The 27,979-nt window shown below is 37.7% G+C and overlaps 1 protein-coding gene across 1 annotated transcript in view; it reads right to left on the bottom strand.

Moving 5' to 3' along the window:
• LOC127581286 (carboxypeptidase D-like) overlaps positions 1–27,979 on the bottom strand; it is a 56,969-nt gene that overhangs the window by 8,306 nt on the left and 20,684 nt on the right. The window contains exons 3-16 of the mRNA XM_052035534.1: positions 27,309–27,451; positions 24,843–25,012; positions 23,391–23,752; positions 21,610–21,801; positions 20,419–20,586; positions 17,477–17,586; positions 14,755–14,857; positions 13,240–13,382; positions 9,885–10,054; positions 8,468–8,770; positions 6,469–6,664; positions 4,299–4,434; positions 3,302–3,451; positions 45–140 (exon numbers count right to left, since the gene is read on the bottom strand). Coding sequence (XP_051891494.1) covers positions 45–140; positions 3,302–3,451; positions 4,299–4,434; positions 6,469–6,664; positions 8,468–8,770; positions 9,885–10,054; positions 13,240–13,382; positions 14,755–14,857; positions 17,477–17,586; positions 20,419–20,586; positions 21,610–21,801; positions 23,391–23,752; positions 24,843–25,012; positions 27,309–27,451 — 2,442 coding nt within the window. The remainder of the gene's footprint in view (positions 1–44; positions 141–3,301; positions 3,452–4,298; positions 4,435–6,468; positions 6,665–8,467; positions 8,771–9,884; positions 10,055–13,239; positions 13,383–14,754; positions 14,858–17,476; positions 17,587–20,418; positions 20,587–21,609; positions 21,802–23,390; positions 23,753–24,842; positions 25,013–27,308; positions 27,452–27,979) is intronic.

Here is a 27,979-nt window from a genome sequence, read left to right as displayed (position 1 = left end):
AAAGAATAACATTCACTGCATTTAATTTCACTTCAAATTCTTACCTGTGTTGTTAGGACACCCTGGATGACCCAGATGCATTTTAGGGTGATTGTTAGAGTACACATTTGCCAGATATTTTAGGGTTTCCTCATTCTCCACTGTTGAAGAAAACAGACAACATAGGTAAAGATTAATGCAATAACATTCCACATCTACAACATTTAGTTGGAAAACATTGCTGATAGCAAAATTACTCTCTCACACTGGGACATATTTGAATGGTATCTCTAAACCTCTGCTAAAATTCTGTTCACAAATTGTAATTTATGATGCACATGTATGTTATGGAGTATTAGGAATGAGCAAGATGACAGATCCATCTTCTTCCACAGTTTGCTCTTTCTACTTCACCACTTTATATTAAAACTCACATACACTGAAACAAAGAAATAGAAATAAATAGCAAACATACCTAAAGGAGAAATTGTTCAATTAAAAAGTGGCCACAAATGGCAAGAAACAATGTAATTAACATCAAAATCACATTTGCATTTTATTTAAGGCTGCAACCCCTCAGGAATTCCTAAAATACAAACTCTTCCACACGATTCATTAACATTGCCTACAAAGAGTTTGATCTTTTTATCACTTTGAAATAACAAATGTGCAATTGACAATATTAAGATATAGGCTGGTGGCCCAGGTCTTCTTTCAGGTTTTAGAGCTTTCATTAAAAAAAAATAATCTTCTTGTTCCATAACAAATGTGCAATTGACAATATTAAGATATAGGCTGGTGGCCCAGGTCTTCTTTCAGGTTTTAGAGCTTTCATTAAAAAAAAATAATCTTCTTGTTCCATAATTTTTGAAAAGAACCCCTTCTTTCATCAGCTTCTCCAAAAGTGATGCTTACTCATGTTCAGTCAAAGAATTCAATAGGTGAAAGGGATACATGAGCTTTGACCAGGATGCAACATGATCACACCACCAGATTCTACAGTGGCTGGTCCATTTAATAATTAATTTCACATTTCAAAAATTGACTCAAAATTGGGTTTGTTCTTTCTATTTCTAATCCCACAACAGCCTTGCCTTTAGTAGTGGTCTGAGCATGCTCATCTCCATTTAGATTTTTGAACCCTGTAATTTCACTACTTCCACATAAAACACCAGAAGAACTAACTGTGGCTTACTTTTAAATTAAATATTAAAAATGTTAGTTGGTGTTGGGCAAAAACATCTGGAATAGAAGACTTGGGTAATAAGTATAACTGACAACTCTGTAGTTTATATTTATACTTAGAAAGAAATTTAGCTCAGTTTTCAAAGTCATTCATCCAGCACACAAGCATGGCTTTGTGTGCAGTCTACATATTCAGTATGGCCACTGTCATTCGTGAGCAAACATGTGCCCACTCCAGTTACAGCTTACTCAGAAGTTGGTCACACAGTTTTAGAACTTAAGATACTTTTTTTTAAAAAAGAAAGTATAAAAAAATTTCTAATCAACACTTTCCTCTGACAACATCGAGGGTAGTTATGCAGATACTACAGGAATGGTCCGCTGTAACTTTGCATCAGCAACTTGCATGTTAATTAGGCCACCATTGTTGTATTCACTTTTGATGATTACGGTTAATTATTTTTGACAATGGAGGAAAATATTCTTTGACAAAAATGGACCACAAACTGAATGATCTGCTTGTGCTTCGGCAAGCAGATCATTGTTATTGGCGAACTGTTTAACCACGGAAGTCACCTTCATCTTAGACAGTTCCTTGGGGTCGTGGATCATGCACTTCCACTCCAGTTCTGTGGGCTCGGAGGTGGCTAATGAGGCCACTGTGGGACCTGGACATTTTGCATGGGTGGGCAGGTGACGTTTGGCATGTTGGGCAGTTTGAAGGTTCTGCACACCTTCCACCATTCACTCCTGCTTTTGGGTGCACCCAACACCCAGACTCAAGGTTGTCAATGCTATCCTGGATTGTCCTTTCGTACTGTGTGTGGGCATAGAACAGGAATTTCCAGGAGATGGTGGGGAGGTTGCATTTTTTTCTCCCAAAAGGAGGCCATGAGAACATCCTTGAATCTTTTCCTCTGTCCACCTAGTACTCTCTTCCTGCGACAGACTCAGAACATTTCAGGAAGACAAAAGAGATTGCAGGTGCTGGCATATGGAACAAACAGAATGCTGGAAACACTCAGATGGTCAAGCAGCATCTGTGGAGGCTAAAGGTACAAGTCGATGTTTTGGATTGAGACCTTGCATCAGGACTAAGGGAACACGAAAGATTGCCAGTATATAACAGTACAGCACAAAGGGAGTGAGGGAGTAGGAGAGGCACTGGCAGGTGATAGGTGGAACTGGATGGGGGAGGGGATGATGAGCAAATGGAACCAAATGGGGGAAGTGGGACAGAAATCGGTAGGTGATAGGTGGAACCAGATGGGGAGGGGATGATGGACAGATGGAATTAAATGGGGGAGGGAGGGAATGGGAAAATTGAACAAAGGGAGAAAAAAACTAGACTGACAGGAGAGTGTGCGTGGGAGGAGACACCTCTGCAAGGCCAAAGTCAGTATGCCAGATAACAATGGCAACCACCCGCTTCCCCCCTTCCCCCCCCTTGTCTGTTGGTTTGATGACAAGGTCAAGAACAGTCTGAAGTCAGTGGAGTGCTTCTCATTTGGAGGGAGGGAGGTTGAAATGGGTGAGGGAACTGAAATAAAGGCAGTTAACATAACTGCAACTGGAAATGAGAAGGTCTAGAGGGTAATGACCATAATGGGGAGTGCAGGAGATTGGAGAAGGGATTGTCAGAGGATTCCTTGCCAAAGAAATAGACATGGAGGTGGAGGAAGAGAGCTTGACATCAGAACACACTAAGATGCAGGCACAGGGGTACACAAGTGAGGCCTCTGCTGAGGACTGATCAGTGTTGGAGGAGGAGGAGATCAGGAGGGATTGTAAAGACACGGCAGGGATTGATGCTGGAATGAGATAAGGGGTTAGAGGAGGGAGGGGAGGGGGAAAGAGGTAGTGAGAGGAGAGCAAGAAGGGAAAGTATTTTAGGAGTCTGAGGTCAGGCTTGCAAACAGTGGTTTGCCCAACAGAACCAACAGTGTAATTCGGGTTTAGTGCTGGGATGGTGACCTGGTTGCATCCCTTGTCAATCTTGTTCTCACCTGACATCCACAACAAAACCCTACTAGCTGATGTCACATCATAGTGATCAAGCGAATAAGCCACTGACAATACTTTAGACTACATTTGACTGGAGATGCTGATACTCTGTGGCTATAATGTAGATACATACCTGTTTGTACAGGCTTATCGTAAGGATATGTGGTAAGGAGAGAGCCACCGTCTAAAACAACAGACAGTGTAAATCCTTGGTTGAGGATCAGGTTCCTGACAATGTCTCTGGTCTCAGGCTGCATCTCTGCTAATTGCTCCAATGAGTTCCCTGGTAAAACAAAAAGTTACCATTTATTTTATCTACAGCCTGGTCTTCGATAAGTACTCTCAAGCAAAACTCATTCTTTCCATTCAGCTGATAAAAGGCATGATGAAAATTGACACCAGCACTTTGTATTGGAAAAGAAAACTACTTTTATTACTTGAATTGATGTATATTTCACTTAAAATTTCAAATTATAGTCAAATTATGGTTATGTTTAACCAGCCAGAATTATGATTGATTATTTCTTACTTTAAACCCCAAGCTTATAAAATGACCTCAAAACAAAAATGCATTAATGGATGATGTGGAGCAAGTTTATTGCTCAGAAGTCTTTGTAGCAAAATAAACATTTGTCAAACCCTTCCACTGGATGTACTGTAAACACCAATTCAGAACGCACCCTTTATAACTTCTCAGTTTTAGTACAACACGAAACAGTTAATTTAATGCCTACTTATATTGCTGAAACAATAGAAGTCCGGACAGAGTACATTTTCAACACAGGCTTAAGGTAAATTATCCAGAATGGCATAGATACAAAATGCTCCCAAAACATACTTCTGCTCTCAAATAAAAGTCCAGATTTGATATGTGCTAAAAACAAATTTGCACAGCGTATATTAATACAATGTCAATGTTTCATTACCTCACTGTGCATGTACACATAATTTGAACCAATTAAATTGATATAATCTACAAAAGGAAGTATTGAATTTGCAACTTGATAACAGTATTTTCTTGTAACATAAGTTTATATATTAAAAATGAAAACTCTTGTGGAGAAAGGGTATTGAATGACAAGACTCTGGATTAGAAATTCAAATAAAATGTGATTGTTCTCATAGATTACCTGTAAAATCAGTGTCAAGATCTTTGCCATGTATGTTAGTTTGCCCAACTTTGGATGTACACTGTCCCTCTTGTGCAATTTCTCTACCATCAGGATTCACTGATGGTACGATCATAATCTTTGTATGCTCAATTAACTGGGGGAAAAAAATTTTAATTTAGTTTTCAATACAAGATTTGTTATCTAACGGTTAAGCACAAAACTCAGTGGCAAGATACACTGCAGTTCTTAATTAACTAGAATACTAACACAGAATACTAATATTAATAAAGGAAATCAAAATTTGATACATTATATAAAATTATATAAACCAGTTGTAAACTTAATTGAATTATGCACAAATATATCCAATTTTTCAGCATTTCATTATGTCCTGTTTCAGAATTTTGTCAAGGAGTTCCTGTCAAGACTTGGAAAGAGAATCCGAATGTGAAATTTTGATAAACTCTTGATGGATGTGTTTACTTTGGCTGCTTCCATTTTTTTTTTTAAAAAACACAATTTCTGCCCAGAATTCCAAACTTGCCAATTTAAAATAACAGAAGTGTGCAACATGGGCAACTGTCAAGAACTGCAATTTTAAGGACATGAGCAATGAATTATTTACTAGATCATTGCACTTATCTGCTGCTTCCAATTCTCCTCTCATTTTGACTAGTTAGAATGGTCATGGCATTAATATTCTGCTGGGAACAGGCAGCATTGTAGATGTGGCAAATGATTCTGCTACAATATGTGCACTCCACATTTTCTTTATTAAGAGACCATCAGGCAGCCTTATTCATCCCTCCTATTCAAAATTCGTCAATACACCAAATATTCAAGCTTATATGGGGGAGCAAAAGGGTATGTCTATATCGTTAAGAAACTGAGAATGCCAGATTTTTGTAATGAAAACCTAAAAAGAAAGCAAACTCCAATAGCAGAGTACAACAGATGCCGGAAATACTCAGGTTACACAATATATATGGACAGAGCAAGAGTTTCAGGTCAATGACCTGACTGCAGAAAACATTGGTCGAAGATTGGAAATGTTTGTAAAGTCAATAGAACAAATAATTTTGTGTGAACTGTACTAAGTACAAGCTACGCAGGAAGTCTATTCACTGCACCTCATTCTTTTATAGCTGCTTTGCTATCACAAAGTGATCAGTAGTCAGGAGCCCTGGGTAAGGGTAGCGAGTAAACAAACCCTGCTGCTCACATGTTCCAATTCCCACATCTAAATGTATTACAGGAGATTAGAAATAGGGACTCAGTAATAGTGACTACTTCTATTAAAAGGATTCAGCATAAAGCATTCCCACCAATTACAGATGTGTAGATTTTTGTAAAATTATGAATAGTGATTCAAATTTCAGCTGACTTCACATTGCATTTCTACTATGCCAACATTTTCCTAACTACATCTTGCATAGATGTCAGATTGAGTAATAGTCTTCAACAAGTTTTGCTAAAGGGAGCAAGTAGTAATGCGCATTCCAATACTATAGAGAAGTTACTGAACTGAAATTTTCTTATTGTAGAAAATCTGCAGACAGTACAGGATTAGATCCAGAATTCAATTAGAAGCTCCTTGAACTTTACACAGATACATTAATTTTGTGCTTATTCTTAAGGCTATGACACTGTGTAATGTGATGGTCAATATTTTTCCTTCTTATAAACAAAGCATAAGCTTTACATTAACTTTGCATTAAATCTTCAATTGCTAAATTAGTCCATAAGAGCTCAATGATTTAGGAGAATGGGGTTAGCTAGTTAGTAGCTCTTAAGTACTTGCTTATCAATTGTATGCAAGTGCATTGAAGCTGCAGCACAGTGCATCACTTTTAATATCCATATTGCCAAAATAAGTGAAATCCAACATCTCTACAATGACGTGGCTTCTAATCACAGGGTTCTCCTGATCTGGTGTTATCCTGGTTCAATCTTACCTCCCTGCAATTTACAGTCAGGAAATGAGAAAGTACTTTTCTTTTAAAATTGTCTTCTTGTTAAAGCAATTAATGGACATGGTCTAGTAACTTGATCTGAATAATGTGTACTTAAAGTATTAACAAAGCTCAAATGTAAAATAAAAAGGAAAATGATGCACTGATCATGACAAGCAAAGGAATGTCTTTAAACCAAATCTGAGTAAAACACAAAAATGGTGGCAAAATATTACCTTTGTAACAGCCTGGTTTTTCCCAAAAAGAATGCAAAGAAACTCTGCAAATGCCAGAAGCAGCTCTGTCCCAACAGGTGCATTGCCGTGAACTCCAGCAATAAACTTAATTTTCGGTTCTGCAAGTTCTTTTATTCCAGGTTTATCTGATATTTCCAGGGCCCAAATATGGCGGACTTCTACGCTCTGGCCGAAACTTTATCCCAATGAAAAAGAAAACAAAAATGTTACATCTAGTTTGTCCTTAATTCATGTGACCAGCGTTGAACCTCCCCATGAATTATACGATAAACTCGCAAGTCAACATTCCATCAATAGTTTGCTTAAAAAATTATGAAAGATTAATACCCATTTTCTGTTTTAAATGGAACACAAGTAAATATTTGACTTGCAGTTTATTCCTTCAATACTTCAAAAAATTTTGACCAACTGGCTCAATAGGACTTGGTGTTTAAAAAGTTACATATTGATGGGTTCAGATTAACTCAAGTTTCTCCTAATATTTCCATTTAGTCACATCATTATATGAGAATCAATTTCTGAACGCAATTCTTAGAAAAAGTTCATTTATCAAAACTACCTACCTAATCAATATTGTAAAACAGAAGAGCCCTCCTCCACAGAGAAAACTTATTATAGTGCTTTCTTTAAAAGCTATTTTTATTGAAACACTATACAGAAATAAGCTATGAGGCCAACCAGACCACAGTGGTGCTGTGCTCCATGCAAAACTCTGCCCACACTGTGCATCCTTTTTTCCCCCTCTTTCATGTCTTTAATTTTTGTCCCTGATTAACACATTTATGCAATTCACTTCCACTATTCTAGATAATGAAATTTCTCCCCAATTCCCTAAATTTATTAGAGACTTACTCAAATTTGACGCCTGATTTTGGTCTCCACCACAAGTGCAAGTTCCTTTTCTTTACCTTTCCTATTAAATTCTTCCATAAATTCCCTCCCTTCTCTGAGAGAAAAAGCCACAGTTTGTTCATTCTTCCTGGATTAGTTTAGGCACTCTCCTTGTAAACCATTATGACATTCTCCAGTGGATCCAAATACTTTTTATATATCTATATAATATGGAGATCAGACCAGTGCATGGCATGATTCTCCCATGCAATCAGAAATGACAGCAATGTCCTTATACATACAAACTGTAAAATTTAGCAACAAGCATTTTATTATGAATCTTTAAAGTCACAATATCCATTCTTAGGAATATATTTGGCAGATTTCAAATCCAATTTCAATTTCAAAAGCCAATCACTCTCAGCCTCTCTAATACATTTTGACAGAATGAGAAAGGTAAAGAATCCACACAGCTAATATCAACTAATCAGATCATCATTCGGGAATGGAAATGCACAGTGTATTAGTATACATTACCAACTCCAAAGAATTCAAAGAGAATTAGAGTGATTTTTAGAATATACAGTGCCAAACACAGATGATTGCTACTAAGTGAAAAACATAACTGATGCAAGCTCCTAATAAGTGATGAATAAAGGTTTCTTACAACATCAAGTGTGACAATAGCACCATAGTTAAACACTCACTATAAATAACACAGGAGTCCATTTAACCCATCGGATCCATGCTGGCTATCAGTAGATCAATTCTATCAGTCCCATTTCCCTTCCCTGTAATTCTGCAACTTTTCTCTCACATGCCCATCAACTCCCTTTTGATTTATTTTATAAATAAATCATATTCTACAAAATTGCCCAAAAAATTAGGTATTGTAAACAATACATCTCAACTGAAATTTCCTCCAAATCCTTAAAAACCCCAGATTAATAAAATGTGATTCACAGTCCAGTAGGAGACATTTGAGCTTGAAGAAGTATCCTCAATTTTCCATGCACAGACCACAGTTACGATTTTACAAGGAGACACAGAACAGAAACTGGCTATTTTTCCTGATACAGAGCTCCTTAAGCAGCTGACACCTCATGGTTAAGCAGGAAGTTCCGGAAAGAAAAAATGTAATTCTCACCTGTTCAATTTGGTAATCGCTGGATAGTTGCTATGTAGTCCACGAAGAGCTTCAGACAGGTCTTTGTAGTCATGGTAGCGGTACAGATTAAGGTCGACAGGTGCAGACAAAATCAGATTATGCAATCCATCATCCGAGGACAAACTCTTTATAAGTTTTTCAAACTCCTGCCCTGAGTCTGCCGAGGACTTGGTCAGCACCTGATCAAGGCCATTGTCATGGCCATCTGCAACACGTGAAAGGGTGAAATTGACTTCTATTGCTTCTTCCATGACTGTCACATTCCTAGTCATTGGGACATACCTGCAAAGAATGAGAAAGCAATTATTAATACATTAAAGAACATGTCTCAACTTCTTGTACAATTGATATTAGAAACTTGCTATTCGACTCTTAGGCTCAAAGTACATTTAACCTCTTAACGATTTGCCATTGTAAGAAAAGATAAGTACAGGTTACTATAAATTACATTTTCTTTACAGAACATTAACACTTGCAAATTACAAATTTAAGTATCCTTTCATAAAGGAAGGCATGCAGAAGTACCACAGCATTTTAAAAATGAACACTTCCTCAGAACAGGTTTGATTTTATTTTGTTGCATATTGATGACCCCAGTAGAATAGCCCTTCAACAACTAAGTCTACTGATCCCTCTAAAAACATGATATTTTAATTCAATATAACACCACATTCTCTTCTGCATTCTGTAAATACTAAATGCTTTTCCTGCAAATGCCAACTCAAAAATAAAACTGCAAAATCATGTGCCTGGTTGTAATTATTTCTTACTTGCTTGAGGAAATCATTTAAAAAAATATAATCGGCATCTGGTCCAGAAGCTCCTCCTAGTGACAAGCTTCCTAGGCTCATTGCTGATTTAGGTATCAAGCTATCAATTTATGCTCACATGCAGTGTAATCCTCAATGGCAAGGTCCAATATAGTGGCAGGGCCTTGTACGACAAAGGCCCATACCACATACATCAAGCCATGTCGCAAAACAGCAGAGAAAAAAAAATGACAGCCAGATAAGCTACAGCTTCTGGCTTGGCTAGTCTTCAAACCTCAAACCTCAAACTAGAATGGTTTTGAATGCAAATCAAAAAATCAGATATCAAAAGGCAATTGACAATAAACAAAGTAAAACTCCTAACACTTAAGCAGAAAGAAACCTTTAACTAAATTCAACTAAAAAAAAATGCGAGTTATCTCAGTTATCTTGCTCTGGCCTTGCATGAAGTGCTGGGAAACTACAATTGATTTGCACTCCACCACTGGACTTTGTGAGAAGGCTAATGAGAGAGCAGTCAGGAAAGCTGCTGACGAAGAGCAGCCACAGAGTTTGACATCTCAGCATTTTTGCGCTTGTGCCAAAAACTTAAGTAATTTATATACAACTGGTTTATTGCTTCTCACCCTCGAGCTGAAGCAGTAATCTTGTAGACACCGGGAACAAGCAGACGCCAGTAATCTCCATCTTTAGCAGATCTCACTGGATGGTTCACTTCAGCAACAATGATGGTAGCATTGAAAATTCCTTTTCCATTTGTGGCATCAATTACAAATCCCTTCACACCACGGTGCACCTGATGTTAAAATATTAATCAAAAGCAGATTAGCTTTGGTATGAACTTAACACAATCTGCCAAAAAACTTGGGCAGCACCGAGTGTATAATTTACCCAAATCAATATGGATTTCCATTAATGGATTAAATAACACAACATTTAATGTAGCTGGGGAGCATTACAAAATTTCAGCAACTTAGTAAATAAAATAGAAACACTTATAATCTTTGCAATTTGTTATTTATGCATTACTGAATTTTGAGAGATAATTTAATTATTTAATTTAGACATAACTCTTGCAACATCCTAACTGGTTACTAATCAATAGACAGACACCGCAGTGTTATCCTTTATACAAGATGCTTACACAAATGTGGCACATTAAGCAAATACTGGATATCAAGCAGTCTGGTTTGCAAACATCTAATTTTCTACTCTCCAAAATGAACATTGATCAGTAGTGAGAATTCAGGTCAGCTTTCTGCTAAATAGAACGACTTCATCATCACCATTCTGCTTCTGTCTACAGGCAGCTAACTCAGCACAAAACAATAAGTAAATCTTGCTGGTATGGCTAAACCTCACATCAAGAATTTAACTAGCTAACCTGTAGCATAGTTGTGACCAGATCTATGACACAGCCCAAGGGAATTTTTTGAACCCCAGAGGGAATAAAAAAAATTCAGTGCTACAAAAACTATAACCGAGTCCGTGCTGGCTCCCAGCAGAGCAATCCCATCAGTCCCATTCTCCCTCTCCTTATTTCCCTGCATCCTATTTTCACTTACATGCCTATCAACTTTTCTTTTGATTCCTTTGGCATATACAAACACCAAGGGGTAATTTACCAACATGTGCTTGACACATTGGAGGAAAGTGGAACATTTTTCCAGAAACCCAGATACTCCCAAGGAGAATGAGCAAACTCCACACAGACAGCATTAGCAATCAGGGTGGAACCCATGGCCCCAGAGTTGAGGCAGCAGCAACAACCATCTTTCAATGCCACTCACCAAACCAAAATATCCCATGAACTTAACCAAAAAGCACCTAATAGCACAAACACTCAGTCTGCAACATTGATGGAAGTGATCGCTTTTCAGGTTGTTCTGACGACAGACCATAAAAGTTGTCTTTGTCTATATCTTTGTTTTATTTTAGGTTTCCAGCATCTCCAATATTTTGTTTTTGTATTCAATCCTGAACACTTACAACAGATTACTGCTCTTTCACCTGCCATCAAATTTTCCTTTCTTCTTCCCTTGGTAGTTTGACTTCAACAGGAGCAGGAATAAGCCACTTAAGACTGCTTCACCATTCAATAAGATATTGGCATTTTCAAACTTGGGCTCAGCACCATTTTCCCATCCTCTCCCCATACCCTTCAACTCCCTTATAGTTCAGATGTCTGCCAAAATCAGCCTTAATTATATTCAATGACCCCACTTCCACAGCCCTCTGGATTAAAGAATCCCATGACCCACAAAAGATGTTCCTCATCTCCATCTTGCATGGGTGACCCCTTATTCTAAAGCTATGCCTCGAATTCTAGACAACTCACTAAGAGAAGCATCACGTCAATGACTGTCTTTTCTATCCCCCTCAGAACCTTCTTTCAGTAAGATCACCTCTCATGCTTCTAAATTCCAAGTGATACAAGTCCAACCTCCCTTCATATGTCAACCCTTTCATCCCAGGAACCAAACTAGTGAACATTCTCCGCACTGACTTCATGCACATCATTCCCCAAATATGGTAACCAAAACTATGCAGGACTCTAGATATGGTCTCACCAGGACGATGTAAAGTTGGATGAAAACTTTTCTACTCCATACTCCTAGCAATTAAAGCCAACATTCCATTAGGCTTCCTAATTATTTGCAGCATCTGCACGGCAAGACTGTCTCCCAGAACCTTTACATACTGCTACATTTGTAGTTACACTCCCTTCAAATTATAATTTGCTTTTTCACTCTTCCTTCCAAAAAGGATAACCACATATTCTGCCGACTTCTCGCCCACCCAACTATCCTATCCACATCCCTTTGCAGGCTTTTTGTGCTCTCACAACCTGCTAACCCACCCATCTCATTGTGATCTGAAAGTTTGGCTACAGGACACTTGATCCCTTCATCCGAGTCATTAATATGGAATGTAAATAATTGAGACTCCAGCACTGATCCCTGCGGCACCCCACTAGTTGACAATTGCCAATCTGAAATTCGGACTTTGTCTTCTGTTAGTTAGCCATGCCATTATATTACCCTCAGCCCCATATGCTGTTACCTTGTGGCAGATAATCAAATGCCTTCTGGAAATCCAATGACATCACATCGACCAATTCCCCATTGATCACCTGTATGTTAATCTTAAAAGAACTCCAGCAAATGTGTCAAACATGACTTCTCTTTCATAAAACCATGTTAACTTTACTCAATTGATTTTTCTGTATGTCCTGTTATTACTTCCTCAAAATAGATTCCAGCATTTCCCCCCAAGTCAGATGGTAAACTAATTGTCCAAATAGTTCTGATGAAGGGTCTTAGACCTGACGTACTAACTCTGATTCCCTTTCAGAATCTGAATTCAATTTATTATCACTGACTTATATGATGTGAAATTTGTTGTTTTGCAGCAGTAGTGCAAAAACAAAACTACTATTAATTACAAAAGTAAATAAATAGTGCAAAAAAAGATTCTGCCTGATCTAAAATTTTTTATTGTATTGCAGTTAACTGCCTCCTTTCTTGCAGAGTGGCGCCACATTTGTGGTTTTCCAATCTACTGGGACTTCTCTGGCTGTAGTTTATCAAAATCCCCTTGATACAGTGTATCCACCATCTCTGAAGCCACTTCCGTTCATCCCTTTAGATACTTACAGTGCAGCTAAGATTTTAAATGTGCCCATCAATTGTTCTTATAACAGCTGCCTCAGAGAAGGGTGCAGCAAAACTCTAATAATTGGTCATTATTCCATTCACATGATATGGATGTTGTTGGCAACGTCAACATTTAATTGCCCATTCCTATTTACTCCAGATTCAAAAAGAGGCAATTAACTACAGTGTTATGTCTGTGTTCATAGCAGGTCACAAACGGGCCAGATAATATCAGATTTCCTTTCCTGAAAGAGTGTGGCACTAGAGTCTTGCTTAAGCATACAAAGGAATGAAAAACTTCTGCTTGATGTAAGATTCAACCTACTTGTTTCATAAACTGTAGAAGAGACCTTTTATTTTGCTTCCAATACTTTGGGAGATCATTGTCGTAGGGGAATTTAATACAACCCAATTCAATAGTAACTTCAAAGCAATTTGTATGAAGATAGTTCCAGTCCTGCATACCACCTGTGGAGCAAGGATTTATATTTATTAAATGTCTTTAGCAGTTTCAGAAAAGCAATCTAGTACGGACAAAAAAAAAAGATATCAGGAATGAGAACTGAAGTAAAAAAAAATCACAAATTACACAAAAAATGCAACTCAACAGACACATTTCATCACTTCACTGGAAAAAATGGAATTACATACTTCTAATTTCTATACAAAACAGTTTTGGACTATAAAGTTCAAAACTACTGCATTCTTGGAAAATCTGTGGAGATGGATGAGATTGCAATTTTGGAGGGTACATATTGTTAAAATGAACCACCTGAATCAGTGATCTAAACCTTCTGCATTCCAAATAATGTGGTAGCAAAAAATAAAACTGCATTAGAAAGCATCATATTCCTTTGAGTGATCCAAAAGGTATTTTGTGTGCTGCAATTTATTCCAAATTAAGTGACATAGGGCTGCATTATTTGTGCAATTTAGTTTGTACCTAATTGACAGCAGACAAAGCAAGACAAGACACAATTACTAATAAATTGCAGCTTCCATTTATTAAACATAACTATCTTGAATAAATTTCACTATGGTGATTAGTAAAATGGTAATGACTGTGCTTTGTGACAGCTTCATATCCACCATCTAAATCATACACAGAAAGCAGTCAGACCACCTTTAATTGGTCCCATGATTTTGCAAAATCAATACCACAGCTGCCCAATGTTTAGTCACCAGCTTTCCCTGGGGGAAAACCTTCAAATAATTGAAATGCAAAACCTGCATATCAGCTGTTTGGGGATAGGACCTTTACTAGAATATTATTGTCGCAGGATCTGCCTTGGGCGCTCAGATTATAGGTGGTAAACAATTAAGAAAATTACACCAGTTGTTTGTTAAGTATCATACAGGAATTTATTCAGCTCAGGTTCTGACTTGTATGTCAATTGATAGAACAGTGATCATTTCTTTATCCATATTTTTCATATTACTTGTCATATTTTCTCATGATATAGGAAGTAGCCATTTGTCCCAGTGAGTCTATGCGAGCTCTTAGAGCAACCCTATCAATCCCATTCCCCAATTTAGTTCCCTCTCTCATATGCTCATCAATTCTACCCTGATTTGCCCAAGACACATCTATATTATTGGTAATTTACTGTAGTCAATTAACTATCAATCAGCACAATTTAGGATCTGGAATGCCCAGAGGGAGAGCCACACTATCACAGAGAGAACATGCAAGTTCCACAGAAACAGCACCTGAGGTCAGGATCAAACCCTGTATACTGGAGGTGTAGCACTACCTGCTGAGCCCAAACAAAAGTTCTATTTTCTTAACAAAAAAATCTTGTGAATACAAAAGGTTGTAAAATTTTAAAACAAATCTTACCTGGTACATTATACCAATTTGCACCATTTGTTATCCCCCAAGCAAAATATTCATCAGGATACAGCTTTTTACAAGGATGACCTTCAAACATTGGACCATTCTCCTAAAAAAAATCAGTATCAAGAAGTAATTATCTTTGAAGGCCACTGTCTAACCCCTGGCCATGCTCGCTTATCATCTTCCTCAGTGATCTTTCTTCAAATTTGTCATGCCAACTCAGTTTATTTTGGACATCATGATTCACTCATTGTGTGCGTGTTCAACTGATTATTGAAATTACTTTGATCTAAGAGCTACTCCCTCTTCATCGTGCCTATAACCAATCTGATGCACTGGTTTTCAGCCTAAAATCAGCCATCTCTTCCCCAACATTTTTGAGACAGGTTATATTTTTCCATTACTTTTGAATCTGAATCTTCTGAATGGCGAACTCCAACTTCTTCAGCATTTAACTGCACTGCAACAGATTCTGCACACTTCCTCTATCTTCAGTCCCACAGGTAAACTATTATTAGTGTTTACTCTGGAATTCTACTCTTCAAAACATTTTCTAGACCTCACTCACTGCCGTACCCACCTCTGATTCAGGACAACAGTTCAAGTGCCTCTCGATTCTGCACTACTACATCAACTTTATCTCACCATGGGATCCCTCATTTAACACTGGACATTTTTTTTTTAATTTTTAAAATTTTATTTACAGCGTGGTAACAGGCCCTTCTGGCCCAACGAGTCCGCGCCACCCATTTTAAACCCAAATTAACCTACCCGTACGTCTTTTTGCAATGTGGGAGGAAACCAGAGCACCTGGAGGAAACCCACGCAGACACGGGAGAACGTACAAACGCCTTACAGACAGCGACAGGAATCGAACCCCGATCGCTGGCGCTGTAATAGCGTCGCGCTGACCGCTATGCTACCGTGCTGCCATTTATTCTGCGCTCACTAATATTTCTAACATAATCAGGCCTTTGTAATTTATTTTTCCTGTGACCATCTATGTGCACTTTGGCTGCTGCTCTGCTCCGCTCCCACATTTATTTACATTTTACCCTTCCATCACCCTATCTTGAATTTTTGTTTGCCCCTTGGCCCCTCTTCTGTTATCATGCCTTTTATCCTTCCCCTCTTGCATACTCTGTCTTTTCAGTTACTGAGGGCAGTGGGGAGGCTGCACTCTAGTTGGCTGGGACACAGGAAAGAAAATAATCATTAAGCATATGTCCATAATCTGTAGCTGCTTAAAATGGACCTTGAAAAAATAACATTACTCACAAGGCCATGAACCTGACGAAGGGTTGGAGACAGCTCTCTACTTTCCACTACATGCCCTGCCCAGGCCACCATAGTGGAGGCATGAATCTTATGACCAAATCACACCACAGACACTACCCCTTTACTTCCTTCAAAGACCTCATCCTCTCCATTACAATCCCGTTTACCTAAAGAGCCATGAAAACTTATCTTTGAGAGCTTTATGCCTTTCTCCCCCTCCCCTCAGATTCCGTACAGAGCAAGGGCTCATCCCTGGTCATTTCCAACTTCACCTCAATTCATCATCCTCTCTCTCCTATGCATTCTGTCCACTGCCTCTTACATATGTAAACTTGCCAAACCTTATTCATGGTCACTCCCTCAACACTCGCATTGCTTCCCTTTGTTTTAGTCACAATTAAGGCCATCTCTAATCATTTTCTTCCTCCTTCAACTTAACTTCCTTCCTCAGGAAAAGCAAATTCACTTAAAGACAAGATCAGCAAAGCAACTTAAAAAACCAACTGCTGTAAATTCCATCATTCCACTTATTAGGTAAGTGAAGCAAAAATCTAAATTATGAAAATTTGACAAGTGCTTCATGCAGAAAAAGGTAAATTAACATCCCTTTTGTATTCACGTTTCCATCTGGACATTTCTTTTGATGCTGTGTAGTACTTTGAAGCAATTTTCTTTGATCAATTTCAGAAACCAGGAAATAATCTTTAAATGTTTACTTAACAAGCACACAACCCAGTCAAGATGCAAATTTCAATTTATCTAAAGTTCAAGCAAATCTGGATATAAATAGCACAATTCAGCATTTAAAATAACTGGGGAGAGCAATTAAATTCAAGAGATAGAAGGACTTAATGGGTAGCATGTTTTACTGTGGTAATAACAATGGCAGCAAAATAGACAGGCAGGTCAAAGTGGGGGTGGGGGGGGCAAAAAGAGCATGCAGGGAGCAAAAATCAGGAGAGAAACAATACAAGAAACACAGATGCAGTTCACTGCAAGGGTATAGCTGCAATTCCAGTTTTAACAATGATACACTGAGTGAGTATTGGGAGAGTGAGGAAGTGGCTTGAGTACCACCTTTTTTTTAAATATCCTAATGGTTGAGTAACCACATGCATAAACATTTTTTAAAAATCAGATACTTTAACTTAAAACAATGTGAATTTATAGATCAAGTTTACAGGAACCATTATATTTCAAGAACAACCATAGGCCGCCATATCGCATTACTTGTTCTTCAATATAATGAAAAGTATCCGGTATATTATTTAATTAATTCAAAAAGGCAAGTCTTAACTTCAGAGATTGGCATCAATGAAATAAGATTACAACACCAGAGAGTTTATGATAACACCTTCAGCACAATTTTAGCCAATTTTTTTTTTAAATCAAACATGTTAGGAATCAAATTAAAGCTTTGTATCAGGTTAATTAAACCATCAAGTACCTTGGCAAAAGAAAGTGCCAACTGGCGAAAGACAGCATCATCTGGTGACCGACTGTACATTTCTTTGCCATCTGGATCATCATCATAAGGGTAATTCACCACTAGGGAACCTAATCAAAATAAGAGCACATAGTTACTCATTTTGAGCTACATAAAAGTAAACCACATCAAAAAAAACTAGTTCTTATGTTTTATGAATAAATTCCTTAAAATTTAAGAAAACACGTTCATACAGTTGCTTGAAATTTATACAGTATGGATAACTCTTCTCCCCCTAGTAGTTGCAGAGAGACACAGAGTTCCTCAAGCCTGTATTTTTATGTGGTAATACGTCTTGTGCTTAATCTCCTTAAACCTGCCTATGCCCCACATCTCTTGAGTTTCTGCCAATTTCAAACTAAGATTCAGATTCAACACTATGATTTATAAAAATTAACCACATTGGAAATAATTGATTAAGCATCAATTTGCCCTTCACAGGAAAAAAAAAGTTTCACACTTCTGCCAACCTGCTTGCAGACAAGTCCTTACCATGAGTTCTGCAAGGCTTGGCTCTTTTTTTTAAAGCTTGGTTTTCTCAAGTCCATCCAGCTCTCGCTTCCCATAAGATACAATTCTGGGAATAGAGGATTTCTATGCCATTGAGTTCACTAAACTTGGGAGAGGAACTTGCTGCAGTGGGAGTACTGTAAAAGTGATGACTGTTCTTATAGGGATGCAATCAAAACAATGGAGGATTGTTCTTGCAGGGTGGAATTCAAGCAACTTTTACACCAGGATTTGTTCTTTCCTCGTCTTAGCATGACAAGGGTTTCCCTTCCAAAGAGAACCATGTCAGGGACGATAGCAAAGCAGGAGCAGGCCAGAACACCTCAGTAAAGGAGACTTGAACCGCGTACCTCACTGCAATAAACTGAAGTGCAGCTTTCAACTTGGTTTCAAATTCTGCTCCTAGTCTGTTAAATTAGCAGATTATGGATGGCCAGTAATAAAGGTCAAGGTGTTGGATAAAGCAAAGACAAATTTCAATTAATTCCAGGATTAACCACCAATAACTAGAACTGGTGAGGTGTCGTATAATGTTAAAGAACCTACGCTTGCATCCACTGGAGTTTAGAGGAATGAAAGGGGACTTATGAACATACAATTTAGATTCAGGAATAGGCCCATCAGTCCCTCAAGCCTGCTTCACCATTTGATAAAATCAAGGCTAACCTTATCATAATATCAACTCTGCTTCCTCGTCTACTTGAGGTAACCCTTCGTCTCCTATTTAAATACCTACTTACCTCTGCCTTAAAAATAATCAAAAGCTTCCACTGTACTTTGAGGAAGAGTTTAAAGACTCAACCATCCAAGAAATAATTTTTGCCTCTCTGCTCTTAATTACCAAGCCCTAGTTCTAGAAACTTCAAGAGGTAACATTCTCTCCACATTCACCATGTCGAGACCCTTCAGAATCTGATGTGTGTCAATTAATTCTCTTTTTGTTCATCTAAACTCTACAGTTACATGCCTAGGTTGTCTAATATTTCCTCAAAGCAACCTACCTGTCTATTAAAGCTTCTCTGAAGTGGTGCAGGGAAAATCCTTTCTCAAACGAGACCAATGCTAGACACAGTACTCCAGATATCGTCTCCCCAATGCTCTATTTAAGTAAAGTTTAAATTCCCTACTTTGGTGTTTAATTCCACTAGCAATGTTATTGTTTATTCTTGTTAGCTTTCCGAATTACTTGCAATGCCTGCATATTAGCCTTGAGAGAGTTATGCACCAGGACACCCAGAGGAAACACATACAAGCTTCACACAGACAGCACCCGTTTCAACCCAGGATGCTGGAGCTGTGAGGCAGCAGCTTTGATAGTTGCCCTATTACCTTTAACGTGGCACCTTATTAAATGCCTTCTGGAAATGCAAGTACATCCATCTGTGCCTATTATTGACAGTAAACGTGACTTTTCCCAAAGAATTTTAATAAATTGGTCAAACATGATTTTTCATTCACAAAACCATCCTGACTTTGCCTGATTATCTTGAATTCTTCTAAATGCCATGTTATAAAGTCTTTAATACTAAGCTCTATTTTTTTTCCGCCCAATGATAAATGTTAAACTAATTAACTCATTTCCTGCTTTTTGTCCCCTTTTTGAATAATGGGGTTATGTGTGTTATTTTCCAATCTAATTAAACCTTACTCAAATCTCGGGAATTTTGAAAAATTAAAACCAGTGCATCAACTCTTATGATTTCTCTAGCTACTTCTTTTAAGACTTGATTGAAGGAGACAAGATCCTGAGGCATCTCGTCAAGGTGAATATTGGGTGGACTTTTCCCTCAGGTAGGAGAATCTGGAACTAGGCGTCATTGTTTAAAAGGGGTCAGCCATTTAAGACAGATGGTCTGATATTTCTGCCTCCCACCCGCCCCCACAAGAGGGTCTTAAGTCTATGAAATCTTTTTCCTCAAAAGGCAGTATGAGCAAAATCTTGAAATATTTTTAAGGCAGGGGTAGATTCTTGATATGGTGATGAAGAATGACCATAGAGGGGAGTTGGTCACAATTACACCAGCCATGTTCTTATAAAATAGCAGAGCAGATGCGAGGGACTGAGTGGTCTACTGCTGCTCCCAATTCCTGCACCTGTTGGTATGTGTGAATTGTGTGTTCCTCCATTTAAAATCAAAAAAAGATTGCTGACACTCACTGTCAAGATTCAAATCTGAATGACAATCATTAAGGCAAGATCTTGCCCATGAACCTTGCATCAGCTACAAGTCAGTTACTTCAACAAAGGAAGATGAAAAATGGATTGTTTTGTTCTGACATTGACTGAAGTTATGCCAATTCCCCGTCTTTTGGAACTTATTAAGTACTCAAAATGTTTAATAAATATGATAAAAATCAAGCCCAACTTGACCCAAGGGAGGAAAAGTACCAACCTCCATGTAAGTTAGCAGACAACACAAAAGGAATCCTGTTCAACCAATCCATCACAGCTAATGTCTCAGGCTGTTGTGGGTCAGTGATTTGAAAGAACTGATCAGGAAAGTTGCGATTCAGATCAAAGTTGTTACTGTTGTTTCTACCAATCACACCATCCACATCCCCTGAAATTGAAACCAGGTCTGTTTTAGAACATGCAAGGCAAATTTCAAACAAGAGGAAGACTTTCACATCGTGTATATTGTTAAGTAATGTTCTCCAAAACATGACACCTAAGTTATCTGTGGATTAACAGAACTCATTAGCATTTTGGGAAAGGATGAAATATGGACAATTTATTCTTTCCCCTGGGCACACGTTTATTACAAAGGCAAATGTCTTAGTTAGGAGCAGAACACAGACTAATTTTCAAGAGACGCAAAGAGATCCTAAGTTAGAGGTTCAATGCTATCAGTTTGAGTGTTTTATAAGATCAAGTCACATTTCACAAATGATTTAAGTATTTAAACTGAAAAAATTATTAATTGCTTTGAAAGTTCATGTTCTTACATCATTCTACTTGGATACAAGTCCTTGCAGAATAATTACTTGCACAGAAATGCTGAACATAAAGCTTTAGTATGAGGCATCCCAACATCACTTGGCAGAGAGACATTATACAGACAGCTAAGGGGGGGGGGGGGGGGGAGAGTGGTTGTGGGGAGGTGGTGGGAGTAAAAGCAACTCAGGTATATAATTGGGGAGGAAGCAACCTTTATGGCTCAAATCAGAAAACAGACAGATCCATGAACACAGAACTTATGAGAAGACAAAAAAATGTAAGTATAGCAAAACAAAAGGAAGTGACTGTTGTGGGGCGTATATTGAAACCGACCACTGAAACACAAATAAATAATTATTAGACTAATTTTTATCATCCAGGGTACATTTGGTATTGGTTTATTATTGTCACTTGTACCGAGGTAGAGTGAAAAACTTGTCTTGCATATAGTTCGTACAGGTCAATTCATTACACAGTGCAGTTACAATGAGTTAGTACAGAGTCCATTGATGTAGTCCAGGTAAAAACAGTAACAGTACAGAGTAAAGTGTCACAGCTACAGAGAAAGTGCAGTGCAATAAGGTGCAAGGTCACAACAAGGTAACATTCTTTCAAAACCTATAGTTTTCCCAATCAAAAATATTACCTTCTGTTGAAACTTCATATCCATCAGGATTCATGGAAGGCATGATGTGGATTCTGGTTTTATTCACCAAGTTGGTCACTTCAGGATCTGTCCCATAATTATTACAGAGGTATTCAATAAGATTCAGGAGGAGCTCACGGCCTACCACCTCATTCCCATGCATGTTTCCGATGTATTTGAATTCAGGTTCACCTAGTTAGGCAGAAAGTGTGACGTATTTAACAATTCAATTCTTATTTCCATCAACTTAACCATATTATGCCCTTGATTTTGCAAATTAATGCTGTGTCAAATCATGCAATAAGGCAATAAAATTGCACGCAAATTTGGCCCCGAGAAGGGTGACTTTCATCTGTCATCCAAGACACAAGGAGTATTGCGTGCTAGTAATAAAATGAGTTTCAAATAGTAGGAATTAGTATGTTTATAGCTAGCACTACCCTAACCTCAAGTAACTGTTAATAGCTGAAGATCAAGAAACAGGCCAAATGACCACAGCAGCTAGCTCTACTAGTCAATTAGAACATGGATGACCCCATGACCCAAAATCCCTTTCCTGCTCACTCCTATAATCTCAACTCCCTCAGATTCAAAAACAAAATTAATCTCAGCCTCGGATATTTTCAATGACCAAGCAGCCCCAGCCCTTTGGGGTTAAGAATTCCAAAAAGATCTGCAACCTTCCAAGTTATCAAATTTCTCCTCTGACCTGTTAATTGTCAAGAAATTATGCCTTTCAAATTCTAGACTTTTCAGCTTGAAGAAATGCTTCTCCACATCCACCCCAGCAATTACTTTCACAAACTTACATATATTAAAAAGATCAACTCTCTTCTAAAGTTAACCTACAATTGGTAGAGTTTTCTTGTCTTGCAACCTCCTCATCCCATGAATCAATCTAGTGAATCAAGGTTGCATCCACTCATAGTAAAGGTAAAATGCACTTTCCCATATCTACTTGCAGACACTCTGCATGCTCTTTACAGCTCAATTTTCAACCTAACTTTGTACCATCAGTAAACTTGAAAATATTGCATTGAGCTTTCAACCAAGTCACTGGTCTAAATTATAAATAGCTGAGGACCCAGTAATGATCTTTGAGGTACCACTGGTAAAAGATGTGCTTGAGAAAATATTTCTCAATCTGTTAACCAATCCTGTAACTATGCTAACATATTAATTCCTATTTTAAGCTCTCATTTTGTGTACCACACTTTTTTGTGGTACCTTCACAACTGCCTTTTGAAAATCCATATATCACATACAGTATACTCCTTCCTCTTTATCTGGCTTGCTGGTTGTGTTCTCAAATAAAAAAATTAAACTGTGTTACATTTGTCAAGTGGAGACACGAGACAGATTTAGGTGGTCAGCATGCAATACATTAAAAATGTGCTCTGAGAGCCTGGGTTCATTTCTAGTGAAGATCCATTGCATTCCAGTATTTCTGGACAAAATTTTCCAATTCTGTTACCCTCATACAGTGAACTTCTGATTTCACAGCTCTATTTTCCCTAGTGACAAAAATGCTCAAAGAGCATCTTACAAACTTGAAAAAACTTCCACAAAACCACTTATTCCCAAAGAAAAATACCACGTTCTGTAGCGTTGAAAAAAAATGTATTTTACTGAGTAACTTTCTCTTCCAGTCATAAATGGGACAAGTCCTAGCTCTCAAAACAATTAAGACGTGGGAATAGGGGATTACGGAGCATTCATTTTGAGTTTTGAAATCTAGATGCACGTCAAATAGGTTTTGTACTATCTTCTTGTAACTATACCCATTTCATGGATGCCTGGATTGTCCGATATTTCCATGACATACAAATTCCTTTGCTCCACCGATTTCCCAATTGTATAGAGTCTTGTGATTGCTGGATATTCTGTTGCATATTTCCTCAATAGGATCTCCATGTCTATGTAATTATGATGTCTGAAGTTCTCGGGCTCAATAGTATTAGACTGGTGTACATTTTCCATTTCAGATGTGTTTTGTGTCTTGAATTCAGTAGAGCTTGCCATGGTTGGAGTGATAGTCTCGATGGTATTGTTATCTGAAGTTACTAGAGATTGGAGTGTGAAGTTAAGTTGTGTGGCTGGACCCTCTAGCACCTCAACGTCGAAAACAGTAACAGGAATGTAACTGTGAAGATACAAGCAATGCTCTTTTATAATAAATAACTGGAACCTATCACATTAATTCATTTAAAAAAAAGTAACCAAACAACTGAAAGTTGGCCAGGTTTAAGACCCAAAGAAAATTTAGATTCCAAGTTCAAACATGTTAATTTACATCAAGTTGTCTGGGTGGTAACAGCCCATGTCAATGCCAAAAGCTGCGCATATTTAAATTTTTTTTAAAAAGGTATACAGTGCTCAGCTGATATTTTGCTCCACAAGATGTAAGAGTAACCATTTAGCTTTACAGCACTGTGCACTCAATGATTAATTTTTTTTTAAAAAAAGAGAATCAAATTTCATCTTGTTATTTAGTTTGAGAGATCACAAAATGTGCTGATGAGAGTAATGCTGAATTATTTAACCATGCATCACACAAACAATTCATTTGGACACAATGACAGTTTTCAACAGGGGTTAAGCATGGTGTTCCCTTGATGGTGTATACAAAGCAGCACATTTTTATTTTAATGTATCAGCCTTATCTCAGCTGTTTGGAAGCGCAGTGCAAAACAAACGTATTTGACTGTCAAAGCTGAATTGCAAAGTTAACTTGCAGGTCCATAGCACACTTTTAAAAAACGCTGACTTCCTTCAAATGCTTTAATGTCAATATCTCTCACATAAAAAGGCATTGCCTATTCTGCACCTATACATCAGCACAAACAGCAATTCTCAGAAGAATCAGTGTCGTAGAACCATGTACACAAAGAATGGATTACGAAATATGATGCACGTCGTTAGTTGCAGGAATCAACAGATCATTTGTGGCCCACAATTATTTTCTCAGAGTCAGAGAGATACAGCACGGAAACGAGCCCTTCAGTCACCAAGTCTGCACTGACCATCAACCATCCATTTACCCTCCCTTATCCTACATTATAAAAAGAAAATGAAAAATGGGATTGAAGGCTATTTTTGAATTTAACCTACACAACTAATTTGAATATAGCAGCCCTTCCCAAGTGGTATGCCCTCATCACTTTGTCTGGTGTACATCTATATTCAAAGATCCAAGAGGAGAAAGGAAATTGTCTGGGGTTGACATTCCTTACCCTTGCGCAACAACTGTTATATTGTATATTCCAGGTACAAGCAATCTGTGGAAGTCACCAAACCTCCCTGTTGTAATATTATGATCAATGCCAGCAACCACAATAACTGCATTAGAAATTCCGGAGCCAAGAATTGCATCTGTGACAATTCCTGCAATACCAATGTGAACCTGCAAAATACAAGCAGAAATACCAATTACAATAGACATTTGGTGGAAAATGGTCAGTTATTCAGAATACTCAGGAAAAACGGAACTGCTTCAAGCCCAAATGACTTGGCAGTGAATGAAATCTAGACATTAGTAGAGTTCAGAAATTTAAATGGGTGAAGATAAAGAATATGTGGAAGACAGTTGATACATCAGAAAATACTGCATTCCCCATCTATGCAGTGCCAAAGCAGTGACAATTAAATTTTTCAGAGGTGATCCATAAAAAGATATTACCTATATGGGAAAATATCATTGGTTTTTAAAGTGCTTTAGTCCATCACGAGGAGCTGAAAAGCACTATAGGACCAGAGAAACAGAGCACGGAGGGCTGCCTTTCAGTCCACTACATCTGTATTGGCTCACTGAAAGAACAGCACCCCTTAGAAGTATAAACCCACCTTGTGTCCTTAAATCTGCACATTCCTTGAATGCCTGTCAGATTATTCCATAGCTTATGGAATCTGATTCCATTACCTTGACAGAGAGTATTCCAGATCCCAACAAGTCAAAAAAAAAACAAAATTATCTCCCATCTAGATCTTTTGCCATAGACTTTGAATCCATTACCTCTAGTTATGACAACTTTCCACTCTTTCCTCCATCATGTTGCAAGTTAGTATCTGGTCATCTCTTATCCCTCCCTGTCCCAAGGAGAAAAGTCCTAATTTTTCCTGATTGTTTCTCATAACTGAAGTCTTCCATCTTTGATAGCATCTTGCATCTTTTCTGTATCTACCCTGAAGGCTTTGCATCTTTTCTGAAAGGTGGTGTCCAGAAATATTCACAACAGTCCAGCTGAGCCCTAACCAGTGAGTTATAAAGTTCAGAAAAAATTGTTTATAACCTCAACTAATGTGCACATATTTATTAACATGCCATGCCACCTTTAAGGAACTGAATACAATGGCAGTAATCCTGCTTATCTGCATTTTTCCAAAATTGCACCATTTATAATAGATTGCCCTCACAGACTGGTCCTCACAAATATGCTTAAATTCACAGGTTGCTTTACTCAATTCCCTCTGCCATTTGAGCATTCATTACACCACCCTGAATCTTGTTACCACTCTAACCATGATCCACCAACTCAACTTCTGTAAATGTTATTACACTGCTTCTGTATAGAAGTCTCAAGTTGTTTATAAAAAGCACAGACAGTAATGCACCTATAATTGATCTTTGGGGAAACTGACAAACCACCACCTTGTTTGAGAAGCATTCATCCACCAACAGTCTTTGCTGTTTGTCATGACACTAGTCTTATATCCTTGGCATCATTTTTCCTTAATATCATTAGCTTCCATCTTAACTACCCCATACATTAGTGAATGCCCTCTGAATGTCCTTGTATAAAACTCACACTATCTACTATAATCGCCCTGATCTACCTACTCTATTACCAAAGAATTCAATGATTTGCCAGACATGATTATTTTGTTTAAATCCAAGTTGACTTTCCTTGATTAACCCCTGCCAATTATCCAATTTCTCTTTTTGAATAATAGTACAACATTAGCAAACTTTCAGTCCTTGGGCACACTCCTGTATCTAATGAGGATTAAAAGATTGCAACCATTGCTTTTCTATTTCTACCAATGCTTTATTAGAAACCTAGGATATTCCACATGGATTAATGATTTACAATTTCTCTGCAACGTCAATTTCCCTATATTTCTTTTCTCTTTTTCAATCCTGCACATGACCACCTTCTTACTAGAAACTTCTCATCAGCTTCCTTTGTGAAAACAGCTAGAAAGTTAAAGTGTAATAGTTTTTCCACATCTTTTGCTGCCTTATGAAAATTTACTGAGTTCTTGATAGATCCAAATTTCTCCCCAGTAACTGCTTATAACATACAAATTGTTTAAAAGGCCAATTTTAAGTTGCTTACTAATTGTTTCTCAAGATCACCCTGGTTCCTCTATTAACTAACTTTTTACAAGAAAGAATAGTAAACAACAGTCTTGCCTTGTCCCTAACTTTGTATCAAAAAGAATATTCTTCCTGTGGTTTCTATAATCCTCTTGGTTGAATGAACCTTGCTCCTTTTGTTGCTTCAGTTTATTTACATTTGTTTCAGAGTCTTTCCTTAATCTTTTCCCTTCAAAAGGAATACCTCTCCTCCTTGAATGGCCTCCATAACTCATTGCTTCCTTACCTTGAAGTGGTCTCTCTTCATCTACATGCAAGGTCCTCTTTTAAAGCAATTAAAAATAAATATACATTGTTTCTTCATCACATATTCTTAGAATACCTGCTCCATTAAACTTAGAAGGGAGTCGAGGTTGTTGTTCCATTCTTCTGTTAATTGAGAGGCCAATGGGTATTTACAGCAGGAGAGTTCCAGTGTGATTTCAAAGCAGTCTCCATACAAGTAATTGTAGTCCTGCATCCCACCTGAAAGACATTTAAAATTATATGTCATATGACTTCCATGCTGACTGTGAAAAGAACAAAACTATTTAGAATGACAATTATATCTTCTACTTTAGGGAATATTTTCTCAGTTTCAACATGGCACATTCCCAGGTACTATTTTTAAGCTGCATTTACAATGTTTCAGCTTGGAGGCACTAGAAGCAGCTTGTGATCATGTAAATTACACAAATATTTTTTATGCTCACATTTACAGTAAAGCTCAACCTACAGATTGTCTAACAAGTCAAAATAATCATATTATTCATCCTGTCAGAGTCACTCATTTCAACCCATGAACTTGTGTTTTCAGAAACCAAAAAGAAAAATATCGAAGGACAAAGAAACCAAGCCAAGTACAATACAGATAACTTGTGCTTCAATACATTTCTGTGGATTACCTCAATTTATCATTTGAGAGTTAGTAGTAGAATTAGGATCTTGACACAAATTATCTGAAGAATTTTAAAATACTTTAAATGATTGTGGTTAATCCCCAAAAGCCAAGTT

This window comes from Pristis pectinata, chromosome 21 (genome assembly GCF_009764475.1).
Source record: "Pristis pectinata isolate sPriPec2 chromosome 21, sPriPec2.1.pri, whole genome shotgun sequence".
NCBI classification, from domain to species: Eukaryota; Metazoa; Chordata; class Chondrichthyes; order Rhinopristiformes; family Pristidae; genus Pristis; species Pristis pectinata.
The sequence above is the reverse complement of the archived record's forward strand: the minus strand, read 5'-3'. Positions and strand labels throughout refer to the sequence as shown.